This window comes from Lontra canadensis, unplaced genomic scaffold (assembly GCF_010015895.1).
Source record: "Lontra canadensis isolate GAN:19392208 unplaced genomic scaffold, GSC_riverotter_1.0 scaffold23, whole genome shotgun sequence".
Taxonomy (NCBI): domain Eukaryota; kingdom Metazoa; phylum Chordata; class Mammalia; order Carnivora; family Mustelidae; genus Lontra; species Lontra canadensis.
This window is the reverse complement of record NW_022631017.1, coordinates 12,922,454-12,941,839: the sequence shown is the minus strand read 5'-3', so window position 1 is coordinate 12,941,839 and position 19,386 is coordinate 12,922,454. Positions and strand designations below refer to the sequence as shown.

General features: G+C 37.8%; 1 protein-coding gene across 2 annotated transcripts in view; it reads left to right on the top strand.

Annotated features, from left to right (window-relative positions):
* The window catches only part of ROS1 (ROS proto-oncogene 1, receptor tyrosine kinase), a 111,293-nt gene that overhangs the window by 27,060 nt on the left and 64,847 nt on the right, over nucleotides 1–19,386 (top strand). For both annotated transcript variants that reach the window (XM_032862387.1, XM_032862388.1), the window contains exons 12-18: nucleotides 536–633; nucleotides 3,414–3,910; nucleotides 5,267–5,479; nucleotides 6,220–6,330; nucleotides 7,343–7,521; nucleotides 9,342–9,533; nucleotides 13,424–13,524. In XM_032862387.1, coding sequence (XP_032718278.1) covers nucleotides 536–633; nucleotides 3,414–3,910; nucleotides 5,267–5,479; nucleotides 6,220–6,330; nucleotides 7,343–7,521; nucleotides 9,342–9,533; nucleotides 13,424–13,524 — 1,391 coding nt within the window. The remainder of the gene's footprint in view (nucleotides 1–535; nucleotides 634–3,413; nucleotides 3,911–5,266; nucleotides 5,480–6,219; nucleotides 6,331–7,342; nucleotides 7,522–9,341; nucleotides 9,534–13,423; nucleotides 13,525–19,386) is intronic.

Below are 19,386 nucleotides of genomic sequence, written 5' to 3'. Positions count from 1 at the left end.
CCTGATGTGTTTCAACATTCCTTCTTTCAAAGGGACAGGCTTATTACAATCACCATGACTGGAAGTCTATAAACTTGGATACAGCTTAAATTTTAAAAATAGTTGAGGAGTGTCTGGCCAGCTCAGTTGGTAGGGCTTATGACTCTTGATCTCAGGGTTTTAAGTTTGGGCCGCATGTTGGGTGTAGAAATTATTAAAAAAAAAAGAAAAAGAAAAAGAAAAAGAAAAAAAATCTTTAAAAAATTCGATTGGTTCCACAAACCAGGAAAATAGGTATTTGTATTTCATTGATATAAACAGGATGCACATCTGTTAGGATATAAGATATAAAACACACTTTTATGAGGTTTTTTTTTTTAATACTTTGAAAAGTGATCAGTGACTAGCACAATTCTAAGCACAGAACAGGTGCTCAGGAAATACATGTGCTTAGGGAGGGGATGGAGGGGTGGGGGATGCATTAAAAAAGAAATACTTGCTGGCCAAACTGAATACAGACAGACACTGATCTACAGATACATGCTTGATTCTCTAGGTGTATGTCTGTGATTTAGGAAACTGCTCGAATGTTGAGGAAATTACTCCTCCCTCAATTACTGCACCTCAGAAAATTGTGGCTGATTCGTACAATGGGTAAGTGTTAGCCTTATGAGTTCTCTTCCTTGGCAAGAATCTTTGGGAAACTTGCTTGATAATGAAACATCATAGAACCAGAGAAGGCAATCTATGTATCTTATTTCAAAGGTAATTAAATCTAGGCAAAGTTTGGATTTGAGAGAGAGAGAGTGCAGAAGCAGGGAGAGAAGCAGAGGGAGAGGGAGAAGCAGACTCCTCCTGAGCAGGGAGCCTGACACTGGGCTTGATCCCAAAACCCTGGGATCATGACCTGAGCCAAAGGTAGCCGCTTAAGTGGCTGAGCCACCCAGGTACCCCAGCGAATTGATCTTAAAAAAAAAAAAAAAAAAAGGTTGCTCATTATTGATCTGAAATCAAATTCTCTATTCACATTCACTCATAATTTACTGGGTACTTATTTTGTCTTACTTTGTCTTAATTTGTCTTGTTACTTAAGTTTGAATGAATCACTGATTCGAGAATATGTTTTAAAAACACCATGTTGTAGGGTGAGTCCTTTGGACTCCCTGAATCTTGTTTTTCTCATTTGTAAAAGTGTAAGATCCTATGAGATGGAATTTGCTGCTGGCATTAACCCCAAATGATTTGTTGTATAAGTAAACTTCACCCACTAAATAAATAATAATAAATAAAATATTATATATAATAAACATCATAAAGGTAATAAACTTCACCAACTAAATCAGTCACTCAAAATGCATCTCAGTGAGGTCTTTGGTGGCTCTTTTTTCCATTAGATAAAATTGATTTGTGCTTAGATTTTGAACTGTGACTAGAAATGATGATGATAATATTAATTGGTAATTCTAAGTGTATTACTTCCAAAAATTCATTTAATTCTTGTTCAACCCTATGAGCTAGGCACTTTTATTATCTCAGTTTTATGGCTAGGAAGGCACAGGTTAGTAATTGCCCAAGACCACACAGCTCTTTTGCGATGAAGCCAGTATTTGACCTCTAGGACGTCTTCTGATCATCTCCTTATACATTAATAGAGTTTCTGTAAGATTCAGCATATAACTTTTAGCAACATTTTGGATGTAGTATCCCTAAGGAATTCCAGATGTGTGAAATCATTCATTCTCCTGGCATTAGAAGTGGTTTCCTTTATGCTGTTATTTGCACCATTGAATTATTCACTCATTGAGTTTGTACTTAACTCTAAACCTCTTTCCTTCTTCCCCACCCTGCTTCTTCTCCTTCTCACCCCTGCCCTTTCCCCTACCCACCCACACCAGCTCTGTGCACCTTCCCTCTCCAAAGTGGCAATGAGGGTTGAAGACCTGCCTTCTCTCTGCTTTGGCGCAAGGATTATAATCTTCACCCCAAATCTTCTTCCTCTTGTCTACTCTGAAGTCCATCTATGTTCCCTTAATAGCTTTGAAGTTGGAAAACTAAAGCAAACAATTAAGAGCCAAGTTCTTTCTGCTTTTTGCCTGCTACAACCCTCTCTTAAGGAAAAGGACATAGCTTCACATCTCAACATAAAATTTATATTTCAGTATGTTATTTTAGCACAGGGGTGGAGCATATTGCTAAAGATTTGGAGTAGTCATGGAGGAGAACAGGGGTGGACTGAATAGGACAAGGAAAATAATTTGACAGTTGTGATGAGAGGTTGTAATCCTGTCAGTTCCCGGGGTTGTGAGAAGAGAGATTTACTAAGAAGAAGTATACTTTTTTTTTTTTTTTTTTTTTGAGAGAGAGACGGGGATGGGGTGAGGCAAAGGGACAAGGGGAGAGAGAGACTCTTAAGCAGTCTCCATGCCCGATGTGGAGCCTAATGTGGGGCTTGATCTCATGACCCTGAGATCTTGACCTGAGCCAGAATTAAGAGTCAGACGCTTAACTGACTGAGCCACCCAGGTGCCCCAGCAGAAGTGTACTTTTGTTAACATCTGTTTCCATGATCACAAATTCTAAATTAGCTTCAACCAAATTAATAGTTTTATGTTTTTTAAAAATATTATTTACAGATTTGGTTTATCAATGAAATATTTTGGTGATATTTTCTGTTTCATTATTAATAATGCACCTGCACCATTATCATGAGATTCGGCTCCAAATTAGGTAGTTTTTTTTGTTTTGTTTTGTTTTTAATTCTTCCACTGGTTGCTTCAAGCACCTGGGTGGTCCATCCCAGCTGTTTTGCTGTCTTGTGGGGTATTTCTTCATGATTTGTAAAATGGTAGCTCTATTGCCCCACTTAATTGTAAATATTAAATGAGGAACGTAGCCCACTATAAAATGCAAGGTAATTTTGCTAGATATTTATAGCAAAATAATAACTGGTTTTGAAAAATGGGTTAAACGTTTTTGCTTTCTCTTATTTTATCCTTCACAGTGCTTGGGGAAAATGTATAGAAAGAATTAGATTTCAGAATATGTGCATTTTGGAGAAAAGTGTTTTACAATAAATGACATGTTTAGCCATGTCATTTTTATATACTATGCTTTCCTTTGAAAGCAGGCTTCATTAGAAAATCTTGAAGACCCTTTCTGTTCTTAAATTCTGATTCCTGATAAAGTCACGTATCTAATTGGAAGACAAAGCATTGTAAGCAAGGCTGAAATTTTCTAGTGTTCCAGCTTCTAACTTAATTGAATAGTGCATATCTTTAGTAAGTACCTTTACCCTTGTGCACCTTGGGACACCCTAGGCTTAGCGACTGGTGAGATAAACGGTTCTGATCGCATCACAGGACAAAGCAGGGGGCTGAGCTTACTCATCTGCGCTTGCATTGGATCACATCAGGTTTCTTTTGATCCCATGTCAGGTATGTCTTTTATCTCCTGAAAGATGGCATTTATAGGGTAGCCCTCCCTGTGCCATCTGGTTGGGACTCAGAAGCCCTACGTATTGTGGAGAGTTGCGCGTTGAAGGACTTTGCAGTGAAGCCCCAGTCCAAACGAATCATTTACTTCAATGACACCACTCGTGTCTTCATGTCGACGTTTCTGGACGGCTCCGCTTCCCACCTTGTCCTAGCTCATGTCTCCTTTGCTGATGTGAAGAGCTTTGCATGTGAAAACTACGACTTCCTTGTCACAGATGACAAGGCTGTTTTCCAGCAGGACTCTCTCTCTTTTAATGAGTTCATCGTGGGATGTGACCTGAGCCACATAGAAGAGTTTGGATTTGGTAACCTGGTCATCTCTGGCTCCTATGCTCAGCCACACCCCCTGCCGGGCCGCCTGCAACAGCTCTCCGTGCTCTTTGGCTCCCACCAGGCCCTGGTTCAATGGAAGCCCCCTGCCCTCGCCATAGGAGCCAGTGAGTGCCCCTCCCCAGCATTGCTGGAAGGAGGAAAAGTCTGAATTGCTTGACATTGTGACTCACTTTTGAGAAACTGTATGTGACTGATTATTCAGTCATCAACCAGAAGTGCTATTTAGGTCCAGAAAAAGTGCTTATACATTTGTTCTGCGTTTATTGGTTTCACACTATTGGTTTCACACATCCGTCTATATTTCTTGGGTATATCCCAACACAGTAGTTGCAACATTTATTGAATGTCTTCCAGGAGGCAGGCACTAACATTCTGGTCTGAGTGAATATGTTAGCCAGAGGGATAGAGCAGATGGATTAAGATTTGTATCCATCCAGACCTTGCATGAATTGGAACAACTTCCTAAAACTCTGTGAACTTGAACTTCCATCTCCAGACAGGTGGTGTGTGTGGAAGGTAGGCAGGTGGGCTTTGGAGCCAGCCTGCATGGATTCAATGGCTGGTCTTGTCCTTTTTTAGTAGAATAATCCATGGGCACTTTACCTAAATGTTCCATGCATTGGTTTTCACTCCTAGAAAATGGGAACGTTAATTCTATCTTTCATTGGGATTGTCACACAGATTAAATTAAAGTGCGTCAGTAGACCACGTAGCATGGTATCTAGCATAGAGGTCGGCAAACTTTTTGTCTAAAGGAAGGACTAGATAGTACATATGCTCAGCTCTGTGGACCATATGGTCTCTGTCATAGCTACTCAAGTCTGTCGTTGAGTGTGTAAACAGCCTTAGATAATATGTAAATGAGGAACTGTGGCCGTTCCAGTACAATTTTATAGACAAAAACAGGCAGATTTGGCCTGTGGGCTGTTGTTTGCCAACTTCTGGTCCTGGAGTATTTAGCAAACATGGGCCATTTTTGACTTGAAGACAAAGCTAATTATGTCCGTTTGCTGTATATTTGTACTACTTTAGAGACAATTTTTGTTGTTGCTGTTTGGTTTTGTATAGTTTGGGCTTCTAGGAGGAAGATGCTGTGCAAACATTGAGAATTATATTAGAGATTCATCATTAAACATTTGTTCATTAGGAGCATGACTACACCTGGGGGTGTTATTTGACACCCCTCTGATAATTTTATGCAGCCACACATCTAGCTTTGACTGAGCTTTGACTCTGATTTGTTGGAAATGGTGTCCCCTTCAAGGGAGCCCATACTATGGTGTGGCTGGAGCGGACAGTGTCCTAGTCGTATCGTCAGACCAACCTAGCGGGGTAGCATGTTTTACTGGCCTGTTACCCTTCCACTCAAGATGAAGCTGTAGATGAAGTCACTGGTTACCCTTTGTTTGCTCTTGCCTGTTGCATCCTTGTGAGTATTATTGTTTAACTCTTCTGATTAGGCCCCTCTGCCTGGCAGAACTGGATTTATGAGGTGAAAGTATCAACCCAAGACTTTCCTGAAATCACTCATGTTTTCTCGAACATCAGTGGGACCACACTTCATGTGCCCAAGCTGCAGAGTGCTACGAAATACGAGGTTTCTGTGAGAGCCAGTTCTCCCAAGGGGCCAGGCCCTTGGTCAGAGCCCTCAGTGGGTACAACCCTGGTGCCAGGTGAGAACATGTTCTGGATTCAGGGAGTAATACTGACAACGTAGGTTTATTCCCTGTGTCCTTAAGACTCCTCAACTCCAGTGTGGTAAAGAAACTGGAATAAGGATGCATGGATCTCTTGATTTTGTGTTTATTATCTGGATGAGGAAGGCAAATACAGCATTGTGTGATATTTAATTTATGTTTCTAAATTATTATCTTATCCTTTTCAAGATATTTTTAAGGAAATGATATAATTTTCTTCTTCTTTATGGCTTTCTTCTTTCTTATGGTTTAAGAAGCAATAATACCCCTTGAACTCTGAAGGTCACGGGGAGAGAGCAAGGGGTGGTGAAATATGCTGAACTCCACCCTCTTGGCTGAAAGAACATGGAAAGAGAATTATACCATTTATACTGCTGTTGTTATCACAATGACTTCTGGGTGCTCTGCGTGGAAACATGGCAACCAGCAGCCAAAGGGGGAGGGGAAATTGTGCCATGACCATGACATTGCTATAGAGGCAACATTGCCACACAGTTCTCTTCACATTCAATTTCAATTATTTATGTAAAAATCAGAAAATATATTTAACATGACAGATAATTCTGTTAAACAGATGTAATCACTCATATCCTTCCACTGTATTTTTCGAAGTTGATAGTCTTTTACTTTATAAAGAAAATCTTAGGGTATGAGATGTGTGCCTTAAAATGTGTGTTTTCTGTGATATTTCTTTTAATTTCCTTTTTACCAAACAGCTTCAGAACCACCATTTATCATGGCTGTGAGAGAAGATGGTCTTTGGAGTAAACCACTGAATAGCTTTGGCCCAGGAAAATTCTTATCCTCTGATATAGGAAATGTATCAGGTAAACACCAAATCCTTGCTCACTTGGATGTCAGATTTCTACATATAAGGCCTCCTAAGCTCTTCAGTATGTTCAAAGAACTGAGTGTTTTGGTATTAGGTCAATAATGAAAGGAAAAAACATGGACTGAACTACATAGCCAGGGATGCCATTAAGAAAATGTCAGTTCTCCCATATGGATGTTATTTATTATTTCCTAAAATGTGAGGCTATTTATTGATTTATGCCCATTTCAGTATGGCTTTGATATAGTTCTCCTGTATTTGAACCTCTCAATGTTATCTCGAGGTAACCGCCTATCTGCTTTCACTAAAACAGCTTGCTTAAGTGATTTACTATGTTTGCTATAAGACTGAAGCAAGGCATGGTTGCGTGAAGTTCTGAGTGAAGTAGAAGAAATAATTTCTTGACAAAGAGGTCTACTAAGTAATAAGTGGGTAATTTTGCCTAGAAGGATGAAGGAAAGTCTTCATTGTGAGATGATGACCAGTGAGCTTGCCTGCAGATGACATCTCTCTAATCATGGGCATTATTTGTTCTATTTGCTGGGCCACTCAAAGTAAAACATTTCTGACCAGTAGAGGACAGTTGTCATAGCAGAAAGAATGATGTGCTGGAGTTGTCTTGAATCTGGGCTCCTACTCTTTTCATCGGGGAGGCCTCTGGCAGGACAGATGATCTCACTGAGTCTCAGGTTTACCAAGTCAAAAATGGGGATAATTCCTACTTCATATCTTTGTTTTTAGATTTAAGTGAGATATGTTAAGTGCCCAGAACCATGTTTGGCAAAGAGGAGGGGCTCAGTGAATATCAGTTCCTCTCCCTAGTCCTGGGGGTTGAGATTTTGAAAGAACACTATTGAAACATGGCTCACAGATCCCTGAAGTTCTAATGAGTATCATGTTAGTGTGCGCCTTAACATTATATGGAGGTATATGTGTGATTTGTTGACTCACCGCATTTATGCTGGAATGCACGAGAAATAACCGCTACCAATTCATTTTGTTTTGAGACATGGATTGGTATAACAACAGCCTCTACTACAGCGACATGAAAGGTGATGTTTACGTGTGGCTGCTGAATGGGACGGATATCTCAGAACATTATCACATATCCAACATTGCAGGAGCAGGGGCTTTAGCTTTTGATTGGCTGGGTCAATTTCTCTACTGGGCTGGAAAAACATACGTGGTAAGTTAAAGCTCAGCATTCTGGATGCTCTAGCACAATACTTATCCTCCAGTGACTTAAATGTCATTTTCATGATTTTTTTTTCATATTTGTATACCACCTGTGCTATTATTTATTTAATATTCATCTTACTCAAATTTACTCACTTTTTAATTAAAAGGGATTATACATAAAGGAAGCTTTCAATTGCTATTTGGTACACTAGTTATGTATTTTTAATAATATCTTAAGTATATGAAAATGTTCATCTGTGGGTCCGTGTCCTGGAGGAAGGTAACACACTCCAAAGGCATGATTAAAGGAAACCCAATGAAGGGACTGTTTTCAAAGGTGTGGAGAGGGTTAGGGAAAATGAACAGAGGATGGTGAAGCATGGCCCCGGCTAGTAAGTGTGGGAAGATATAAGTGCCTTCAGGCATGTGGGGGCTGGAGGGGAAGAATCTGATGAAGGCTGGAGCTACAGAAGCTGCTGACCTGAGAGCCAGCCACTGTCAGGAGGTACGGTCTGCCAAAGCACAACATGGGGGGTAGAAGGACCCCAATCTTTCTTTCCTTCTGCCTTCTGATCTTCTGCCGGTGCTTCCATTGGCTGAATGTCCTTGGAAGCCAGAGAATGAGTCCAGCTAATGCAGTCTACAGCACCAGCTCCTGGGGACACAGAGTAGGGCAGAGTAGGTGGGAAGTGTAGCTGGATGCAAAATGAAGACATCCTGCACATCGACGTAGTAGTCCACTTTGAAGAGACAGGTGGTTAATGATGAGAATACTGGTCTGACCGATCAAGAAATATGGTACTGGAATCATTTTCTAATCCATTCATTTATTCATTCAACAATGATTTATCTATTACCAATGTGTTGAGAGCCATGAGGATAGGCATGGTAGGGAATATAAAGTGAATAATAGACATGGACCTGCTTTAAAAAATTCAACCTTATGTGATACAATTCACATACATAGTCATCCTTTTATTGTACAAAATACACTGTCTTTTAGTATGTTCAGTGTTGTGAAAACCATCACTACTTGCCGTTGTTCTTTTGATGAGATCAAATACATATATACAATAATAGAAGTATACAAAGCAATGTTTAGAGACAAAGCAATGTGGTATAGTCTGTAAGCGCCAATGTTATGTGGGTGGAATGGAGTTGAGTGGAGTAAATTTGAGAATGCTCCCTGGAAGGTATTAATTTAAAAATAGTTTTGAAGGAAGAAGTAGAAGAGTGGATGTAAAAACAGCTTTCAAGTATTTGCTCTGTCTCTTACAAAATTGCTTAATTCCAGGAAAAATTACTGCTTTGAAACCAGTTAACTTGCAATAGAAATCCTTTATAATGTTAGGGTTACAAAAGCTAGTATTTTGAAGATAAAAGTATACACCACCTGACACATAGTAGGTATGCAGTAATGGCCGTAACTACTATCAGGGAAATATATTGATAGACATGAGCAAGGAGAGAGGTCATCATTTATCAGGATGTGTACATCTTCTCAAGACTCCAATCAAATACATCCTGATCTAGCAGTGTTTCAGTTGTCTGGTTGTATGATTAGGAAGAATAAGAATTTAAGGAAGAATTTTAACTCAAAATCAATTTGCTCCGCTTTTTTCTAGGGTCATGAAAAGAGATGAGCTCCACAAGGGTGTTCCTCATGACTAGTATGTTCCCAAGGGTTTGCACATTACCCAGCACATAGTGCTAATAAATATTTGTGATTGGATGAATGTAGCAATTTACTAATGATTGCAATAAACTACTCAGAAATAACCATGTCATGTGAAAATTATTAACCAATCATCTAATTATGTTTTATAGATACAAAGGCAGTCTCTGTTGACAGGGCACACAGACATTGTGACTCATGTGAAGTTGTTGGTGAATGACATAGTAGTGGATTCAGTTGGAGGTTATCTCTATTGGACCACACTATACTCAGTGGAAAGCACCAGGCTAAATGGAGAAAGTTCCCTTGTACTACATACACAGTCTTGGATTTCTGGGAGAAAGGTGATGGATTAAAAATAGGATCTGATCACTTACTAATATTCAGTAGTGCTACTGTGTAATTAGGACAATAGTTCAGGTAGAATCTAAAAGGAAATACTGAGATGTTGGTATAACCAAAATTTCTCTAAGTCTCATTTACTTGTCATAATGGATTAAATAAATTAAAAAACAGTATGGAGAATTTTGTAATTTGCTTTATCTTGAATGGACTGACACTTAAAAGCATTTTAATTTCTGACTGTTTTTAGAGACCTCAGGAATTGTATTGAATATTTTAGAGTTTCTTGTTGGATAATAATTAGATGTTTTATTATTTTCCATCATTTTTGGGTACAGATTGCTTAGATATTTTGTTATAGTCAATCAATTTTGGGTACTGACTGCTATAAAAACTATGTGGCTCCTTGGCAAATTATTTGACTTCTCTTTGTTTCCTTATTTGAAAAATGGGAATATTAGCAATTGTCCTACCTCTTAGAGTTATTGGGGTCTTGGGGAGTAGGGAGGGAAAAAAATGGAACAAGATGGGATCAGGAGGTAGACAAACCATAAGAGACTCTTAATCTCACAAAACAAACTGAGGGTTGTTGGGGGCGTGAGGGGTAGGGATAGGGTGGCTGGGTTATGGACATTGGGGAGGATATGTGCTATGGTGAGTGCTGTGAAATGTGTAAGACAGATGATTCACAGACTTGTACCCCTGAAGAAAATAATACATTATATGTTAGTTTAAAAAAAGAGAAAAAGGGGAAAAAAAGATTAAATGAGATAATTAATGGGAGATACTGAGAATAGTTCCAGGGACGGGGTAACCACTCCATAGTTAAGTCCTTATCACTGTAACTAAATCTGAAAAATACACCTAATATAGAAATGTATCTAAACACATGTTACTTTCATTCTCTTGATCTTCAACTTCTAGAAGCAATACCTATTTTCTCAAGACCCTGTAGCTATTCATCTAACTATTTGACTTTTGTGTTTCCTGATCATGTTTACTATAGGAATTTAGAAATCACAGAAAAGCATGAAAAAGAAATAAAACGTTCATACTATTTTGACCTAGGATATTCCTTAAAATTTTTCTCATTTTTAATCTTTTTTTCCTGCCAGTAGAGATAAAATACACACAATATAGACATACCGGATTATTTGTAAACACATTGTGAGCCACATGATCCCAATTCTAGCATACGTGGACTATAATTCCTAGACTATTTAGAAGACCTTATTTGCATATACAGATTATAAAACAGATATTGAAAAGAAATAAAGATTCATACACATATCCAGAGATTAGTCATTTCTGTCAAATCATAAAAACATCCCTTAATTCTACTTTGGAGTCACTTGAGTCTGAATACAGGACAGCATATTTTTTATGCCTCAATAATAGGTGAGAGGACAAAGCACTTTTATTTTTGTAAAGGCATATGAAAGATATTATCTCAGGAGTAACTTTCTGTCTATTCCTGGGACTTTGTCAGTAATGTCCCCCCACCGCTGCAATCTGGTCATTTGAGACATATTCACACAGGAAAGTTCTAAAATGGCTCTGGGGACTTTTCTGAAAAGGAGTGAGAAATTAGATTACTCAGCATGTTTGGGGAAACACACCATTCCCTAAATCCCCACTCCAGATCCTCTCATTGGCTGGTGAATGTTGTTGCTTGTACAAATCTGTGTTCTGGGTCCATGGTTTGATGTCTTACTCATCTGCTTCCATTAATGCTAGTGGGTTTTTTAAGGTAACACATTTATACAGAGCAAAACTCTCCATTTCACTGTCATTCCTTCATACATTACTCATAGATTTATCATGGAGTCATGAGATACTCTGCAATCAACAGATACAATAAAATAGACAATTACTTAGAGGAAGAATGGATATTTATGTGATTCAAAGGGAGAATGCTGTGAGATATTCATCTAAAGTGATACCCTTTGCCACATTTGATGGATCAGGCCGGCTCCTAGCGTGTAGTATATTTTACCACAGGATTAAACCTCCAGCTTTTAGTTTCGATCACAGGGATTATTCCCAAGCCATGGACATTATTAAATATAACAATGGTTACCAAAGACAAACGGAACATCCTCTGGCTCTGTTTAAATATGGGCCCAAAGGATTGATGCCAAGGAATGGGGTAATGACCCAACACCTGAATTTTACTTACAGCTCGAATCCTTTGTTGTATTCCAGAACAGGGAGTTGTAGAATATTCCTTTTCAAGAAATAAAAGAGACTTCCTAATTTGGAAAATTCGTGGGCATGTCATTATAAATAAACAAACAGGATTAACCCGATTTCACTCCAACTGAAACAATAGTCAATACATTTCTTTTAGCCTGAAGCAAGGACATGATACAACTCCGCAAAAGCTGGGGATTGCTCGAATAGTGTTTATTTTTTTATTTTTTAAATTATTTATTTATTTTTAAAATTTATTTATTTATTTATTTGACAGATAGAGATCACAAGTAGGCAGAGAGGCAGGCAGAAAGAGGGGGAAGCAGGCTCTCTGCTGAGCAGAGAACCCGATGTGGGGCTTGATCCCAGGACCCTGGGACCATGACCCAAGCCGAAGGCAAAGGTTTAGCAAAGGCAAAGGCAAAGCCACCCAGGTGCCCCTTTTTATTTGTTTTTATCGAGTGGGAAAGTAGGTTGAGTTTCCTTGAAGTCAGAAGGCTGTTGTGTATGATAGCTGGGGGTCCTTGCAGTCATGTGCCTTGGTAGCAGGCCTTGGGGAACCTGTCAGCAAGGATTTTTAGTTCTTGGATACCTTGCTGTATTCTTTTTTTACATTTCTCCCTGGCTCATCATCTTTGTTTTTCTGCTTCAGCGTCTTGTTAAAGACATAGTCGTCAACTTTAATCCTTGATCCCTCTTAGTCCCTAGGTCTGTTCTAGAACCCGTCCATCATTCTGAGGTCAGGCGCCTGGCAATCTCAGCTTGTTTGAAAAATACTTCTAACACCAAAGAAAGAAAAAGAGTTCCCTTGGGTTGTAACTTCTGTCCATGCAGTCTATTTCATAGGAGAAGCAGTCTTTCCTCAGGCCTCACCTAGACAACTGAACATAAAATTAAGACAGGCACTATAACAAGAAGACGAGGGAAGTTTAGTAAGCAGTGGTTTTCAGATGTGAACTGGAAATAGAACTTCATATATACACGACTCTATTAAATTATAACACATAAAACCCCTGTGTATATTATATTTTTTAAATGTGTCAGGATGTTTTGGTTGTAATGAACAGAAAATATAATTGAAAATGGCTTAAGACTTTGGTTCTCAAGCTTGGTGACATATTAGAATTATCTGGAGAATTTGAAAACACACTGGAAATGCAGTTCTATCTCCAGAGGTTAAAATTTAATGGGAGGCACTCTGGGAATTGAGGGGGGTTTAAGAACTCAGCAGGTGATTCTAATGTACATCCATGTTTGAGAACAACAGATTTAAATGAAAATGAAATTCATTGGCTTATTTGGCCGGGGTCCAAAGTTATGGCTAGCTTTAGGTAAAGTCTAACACAGTGACTCGAAATTCCTGATTCAGTAGGACCTGAAGTGTGGCTGAGAATTTATGGTAAGTTTCCAAGTGATGCTGATGTTGTGGGTCCAAGAATCATACTTTGAGAACCACCAGAGCTGAATTTATAGAAGTCTCTGCATTTTGAGGGTTTTTAGGAAACCAGTGTCTATATCCAAATTGCATAGAACGAGGCACACTCATGTAATTTTTATATTCGATGAAAGGTAAAAATTACTGAGTTTATTATTCCAAAGAGGATGTTAAAGAGAAATCTATAGTTTAAGTATGACTTATTCACAAAGGTATCCTCCAGACATGTATTTGATTCATTTTCTCACCTTGTTTTCTATTTAGGTAATTGCTCTAACTTTAGACCTTAGCGATGGGCTCCTGTATTGGTTGGTTCAAGACAGTCAATGTATTCACCTGTACGCAGCTGTTCTTCGGGGGCAGAGGTAAATAATCTCCTTGAAAACAGTTGGTTCAGAATGAGAACGAACTTACTTGACCTCAGTTATGTGATAATGCACAAGAATTCATTTATTCTCCCAATAAACATTTATGAATTGTCCACTATTTTTGCAGGCATTGTGCTTGTGGGGAAAGATAGGTTTGTAAACAAATACAGTGGAATATGGTGAATCCTATGACGGGGCAGAAAGAGAGTACAGTGGAGACACTGAGAAGGATGCTTCTCGAGAGCCCAGAAATGGATGGAAGTGTTTTTTCGTTTTCTTAACAAGGCAGAGTGTATATGATAGAGCTGGGCAGAAATTATCCCGTATGGCACACATGAAAACCGGAGTGGAAAGAAGCACATGAATTATTCTCTCCATCTGTGTCCTTATACTAAGCTCCCAGTTCTCTTGTTGGCTTCCCCATATCTTTCCTAAGAGCGCTGTTTTGTTTTTTTTTTCCCTCTAGTATTTTTCCTATACATTTTCCCCCCCACATCTTTGCTTTTTAAAATTAAGTGTAATATACATAATATGAAATTTTCAGACCTTCAGCATTCCAGTATATCAGTTCTGACAAATACATTTTAAAACACAGACATATCCATCATTACAGAAATTTTCCTATGCCCCTTCCCAGTCTCTAACCCCATCCCCCACCCCTGAATTATGTACTTTTTGTGTCTAGCTTCTTTTACTTGGCATAATATCTTTATGATTCATCCATGTTGTCATGTGTATTAATCTTCCCTTTTTATTGCTGAGTAGAATTCCACTGCATGAACAGACCATAGTTTGTATACCTGTTCTCCTCTTGATGGATATTTAAATTGCTCCCCAGTTTTGGTTATAATGGATAAAACTGTAAAATTACTTAAATACAAGGTTTTTTTGAGGGCATATTCTTGGATAAATACCTATGAGTAGAATCACTGGGTGATAGGAAAGATATATGCTTAGCTTCTTAAGTAATTTCCTGGTTTTCAAAGGGTTTATACCATTTTACATCCCCCCCCGCCCCTGCCAGAGATCTATGAAAGTTCTGGTTCTTCCACATCCTCCCAAAAGTCGGCTTTGGCAATCTTATCTTATTTAAGATTTTATTTATTTATTTGACAGAGAGAGGGAGATCACTAGTAGGCAGAGAGGCAAGAGAGAGGAGGAAGCAGGCTCCCCGCTAAGCAGAGAGCCCGATGCAGGACCCTGAGATCATCCCAGGACCCTGAGATCATGACCCTGAGATCCCAGGACCCTGAGATCATGACCCCAGCATCATGACCCCAGCTTTCAGCTGGGGTCATGAGCCACCCAGTCACCCTTTGGCAATCTTTTAAATTTCACCATTCACTGTGGTATGTAGCAGTATATCATTGTGCTTTTTAATTTACAGCTGATAATGACAATAACAGTTTTGACTACTTTTTAGTTTGTTATTGACTATTTATATATCATCTTTTTATTAACATATAATGTATTATTTGTTTCAGGGGTACAGGTCTGGGAATCATCAGTCTTACACAATTCACAGCACTCACCATAGCACATACCCTCCCCAATGTCCATCCCCCAGTAACCCCATTACTCCCACCTACCTCCCCCTCCAGCAACCCTCAGTTTTTTTCCTGAGATTCAGAGTCTCTTATGGTTTGTCTCCCTCTCTGGTTTCATCTTGTTTCATTTTTCCCTCCCTTACCCTATGATCCTCTGTCTTGTTTCATGATGTGGCCATTCAAATATTTTTCCCACTAATTGACTATATAGCTTTTCATTTTTGAGATGCAGGAGATATTTATGTGTTCTGTATGTAAGTCCTTTGTTAAATATAGGTGTTGTGAATATTTTCTCCCAGTATTTGACTTATCTATATATTTGTTGGTAGTGTGTTTTGGTGAGCAGGAGTTTTAATTTTTACTTATTCAATTTATCAATTATTTTATGGTTTGTGTTTTCAGTGACCTCTGTAAGAAATCTTTGTCTATCCCAAGGTTGTGAAGGTTTTTTATAATGCTTTTTAAATTGTTTTAGCTTCCATATTTAAATATATGATCCATCCAAAATTGTTTTTTAGATATGACTTTTAGATACTGGTTTTTAGATGTTTCCTTTTTATATGAATATCCAATTGTTCTAGTACCATTTGTTTTTCTTCATTAGAAAGAGAGAACAAGAGTAGGGGGAGGGGCAGAGGGAATGGGAGAAAATTTTTTTAAAGACTTTATTTATTTAAAAGGTTTATTTATTTGTCAGAGAGAGAGAGAGAGAGCATTCACACAACAGGGGGAGGGGCAGGCAGAGGGAGAGGAAGAAGCAGGCTCCCTGCTGAACATGGATTCCCCCCCTCAACATGGGACTCAGTCCCAGGACCCTGGGATCATGACTTGAGCCCAGGGCAGAAACCTAACTGACTGAGCCATCCAGGCATCCCTTAAAGACTTTATTTATCTCTTTGAGAGAGAAAGAGCACACAAGCAAGGAGGCCAGGAGGAGCAGAGGGAGAGCTAGAAACACACATTGCTGAACCGGGAGCTCTACTCAGGGCTCTATCCCAGGACACTGAGATACCCTGAGATCATAACCTGAGCCAAGGCAGATGCTTAACTGACTGAACCATGCAGGTGCCCCAGAATGAAAGAGAATCTTAAGCAAGCTCCATGCCCAGTGTGGACCTGACACAGGGCTCTATCTCATGACCCTGAGATCATGACCTGAGCCACAATCAAGAGTCAGATGCTGAACCAACTGAGCTACCTGGGTGCCCCTTCGGTACCATTTGTTAAAAGGATTTGCCTTTCATTATTTAATTGTTTTGGTGCGCTTGTTCAAAATTATTTGACTGAGTATATTTGGGTCTATTTTTGGACTCTATTCTGTTCCTTTGATAATTTGTCTAGTCTCATGTGGATACTACATTTTCTTGATTACTATAAATTAAAAAAAAAACAAAGTTAATATTAAGTCCTTAATTTGTTTTTCTTTTTTAATATTTTTGTTTTGGCTATTCTTCATCCTTTGCCTTTCCAAACAAATTTAAAAATCATCTCACTAATTTCTAAAATAAAGCCTGTTGGAATTTTTTTAAAAAGATTTTATTATTTATTTATTTAGAGTGCATACAAGCAGGGGGAGAGGCAGAAGGAGAGGGAGTGAATCTTAAGCAGACTTTGGACTGAGCGCAGAGCCTGGTATGAGGCTTGATCTCAAACTCTGAAATCATGACCTAAGCCCAAACCAATAGTCGGTTGCTTAACCAACTGAGCCACCCAGGTGCCTCTAGCCTGCTAGTATTTTAAATCTCTTATCAATTTAGGGACAATGGACATCAAAAATATTGAGTCTTCCAGTCAATGAAAATGATGCCTCTCACCATTTATTTAGGTTTTCTTTAATTTCTTTCAGCAGTGTTTTATAGTTTTCAGTGTAGAAGTGTAGAAGTTTTGTGTATCTTTCATTAATTAATCCTTAAATATCTGATTTTTTTTGTGCTTTGTAAGTGGCGTTTTTATAAAAATTACATTTTCTAAATTCTTATTGCTAGTATAGAGAAATTCAATTGATTTTTGTATATTGACTTTGTACCTTTATTCATTGCTAAATTCACTATTCTGGTTTCATGTAGAAAGCTTTAGTAAGGGTTATAGTAGTCTTTTCAAATGACTTAGGAAGCATTCCCTCTGCCTCAATTTTCTGAATGTTTCTATAGCATTGATATTAATTCCTCTTTAAGTTTTGATAGCATCCACCAATAAATTCATCTGGGCCTGGAGTTCTCTTTGTGGAAAATTGTTTGATTATAAATTTAATATATTTTAAGAATATAGGGTTATTTAAATTTTTATTTCCTCTTGAATCAATTTTGATAATTCATGTCTGTTAAGGAATTTATCCATTTTGAATGAGTTGTTAAATTAAATTTAGTAATAGTCCCATGTTATCACTTTAATGTCTATAAGGTCTGTAGTGATGTCCTTCTATAGCTCTGATATTTGTACTTTTTTTTCTTGATCACTCCTCTTAAGGGTTTATCAAATTTATCCATCTTTTTAAATAACTATCTTCTAGTTATGTTGATTTTTCTCTATGTTTTTCCCTTTTTCTATTTCACTCCTTTCCAGTATTATTTTTCTGTTTTCTCTTTTACTTATTTTAGATATAACTTCCTCTTATACTTCCAGTTTTTTAAGATGAAAGGAGAAGTCATTGTGTTCAAATCATTCCACTAATATTTTTATAATATTGACATTTAAAGCTGTGAGTTTGTTTTAAAGACCATGTTAGTTGTATTCTATACATTTTACTATGCTGTGTTTCATTATCATTGATTTCAAAATATTTTCTAATTTCCCTTATTAGTTTTCTCTGACCCACGTATTTTTAAAATGTATGTTGCTTAGTTTTCAGGTATTTTGGGATTATTTAGGTATTATTTCTATTAATTTCTAATTTAATGTCATTGTGGTCAAAGAACATACTCCATATAATTTCAGTCTTTTGACGTTTATTTAGGCTTATTTTATGGCCTACCATTGGGTATGTCATGGTGAATGTTCCATGTGTACTAAAGAAGAATATTTATTCCACTTTTGTTTGGTATAGTAGTCTATAACTGTCAAGTACATAAACTGGTTGACAGCGTAGTTAAAATATTTGTGTCTACTTGTATTATTTGTCACTGAGAAAGAGGTGTTACAGTCTTCAACTATGTAGATTTGTCTGTAGTTCTCTTTAAGTTGATGTGTCTGGGTGCTTTGTGCTTATATTGTTATTTATATACTTGATTATATTGCCTTTTATCACGATAAAATACCCTCATTAATCTATAGTATTACTCTTCATCTTAGGGAACAACTTTTCTGATAACTGCTATAGCTCAGCAGCTTTTTTAAGCTTAGTGCTTATACGGCACATCTCTATCCATCCCTTTACTTTCATTCAGCTTTTGTCTTTATGTTTAAAATACGTTTCTTGTAAACAACATATAGGGTTTTGTTTTCTTATGCAGTCTGATGATTTCTGTCTTTTAATTGGATGTTGGTTCATTTACATTTAATATAATTATTGATATATTTGGGTTAAAATTTATCATCTTGATGTTTGACTTCCATTTGTCTCATCAGTTCTTTACTGCATCTATTTATTTCCATTTTTGAGGGTGAATAAAATCATTTTTAGTATTGCATTTTATCTCCTCTCATGACATTTTAATTATGTCTACTTATTTTTTTTTAAGTTGCTTTAGGGAATACAATATTCATTTTTTACTGAAACCTTCAATTTATCATAGTCAATATTCAAAATAATTTTATTTCATGAATTAAAAATTTTAAGACAAGGGGTCCTTGGTGGCTCAGTTGGTTGCGCATCGGACTCTTGATCTCAGCTCAGGTCTTGATTCCAAGATTGTGAGTTCAAGCCCTGCACTGGACTCCACACTGGGCATGGAACCTAGCTAAAAAAAAAAAAATTATGACTGGGACCCCTGTGTGGCTCAGTGGGTTAAAGCCTCTGCCTTCGGCTCTGGTCGTGATCCCAGGGTCCTGGGATCAAGCCCCGTGTTGGGCTCTCTGCTCAGTGGGGAGCCTGTTTCCTCCTCTCTCTCTGTCTACTTGTGATCTCTTTCTGTCAAATAAATAAATAAAATCTTTAAAAAAATTATGACAATGTACTGTAATTATTATCCTTTGTGTGTTTGCTGTCATATATTTTACTTTTACCCCAGCATAAATCCATGTTTGTTACTATTTTTAGTTTAAACAGCCAACAGTGGGGAACCTGGGTGGCTCACTCAGTTGAATGACTTTTAATTTTGGCTCAGGTCATGAGATTAAACCCTGTGTGAGGTTCTGTGCTGGGCATAGAGTCTTC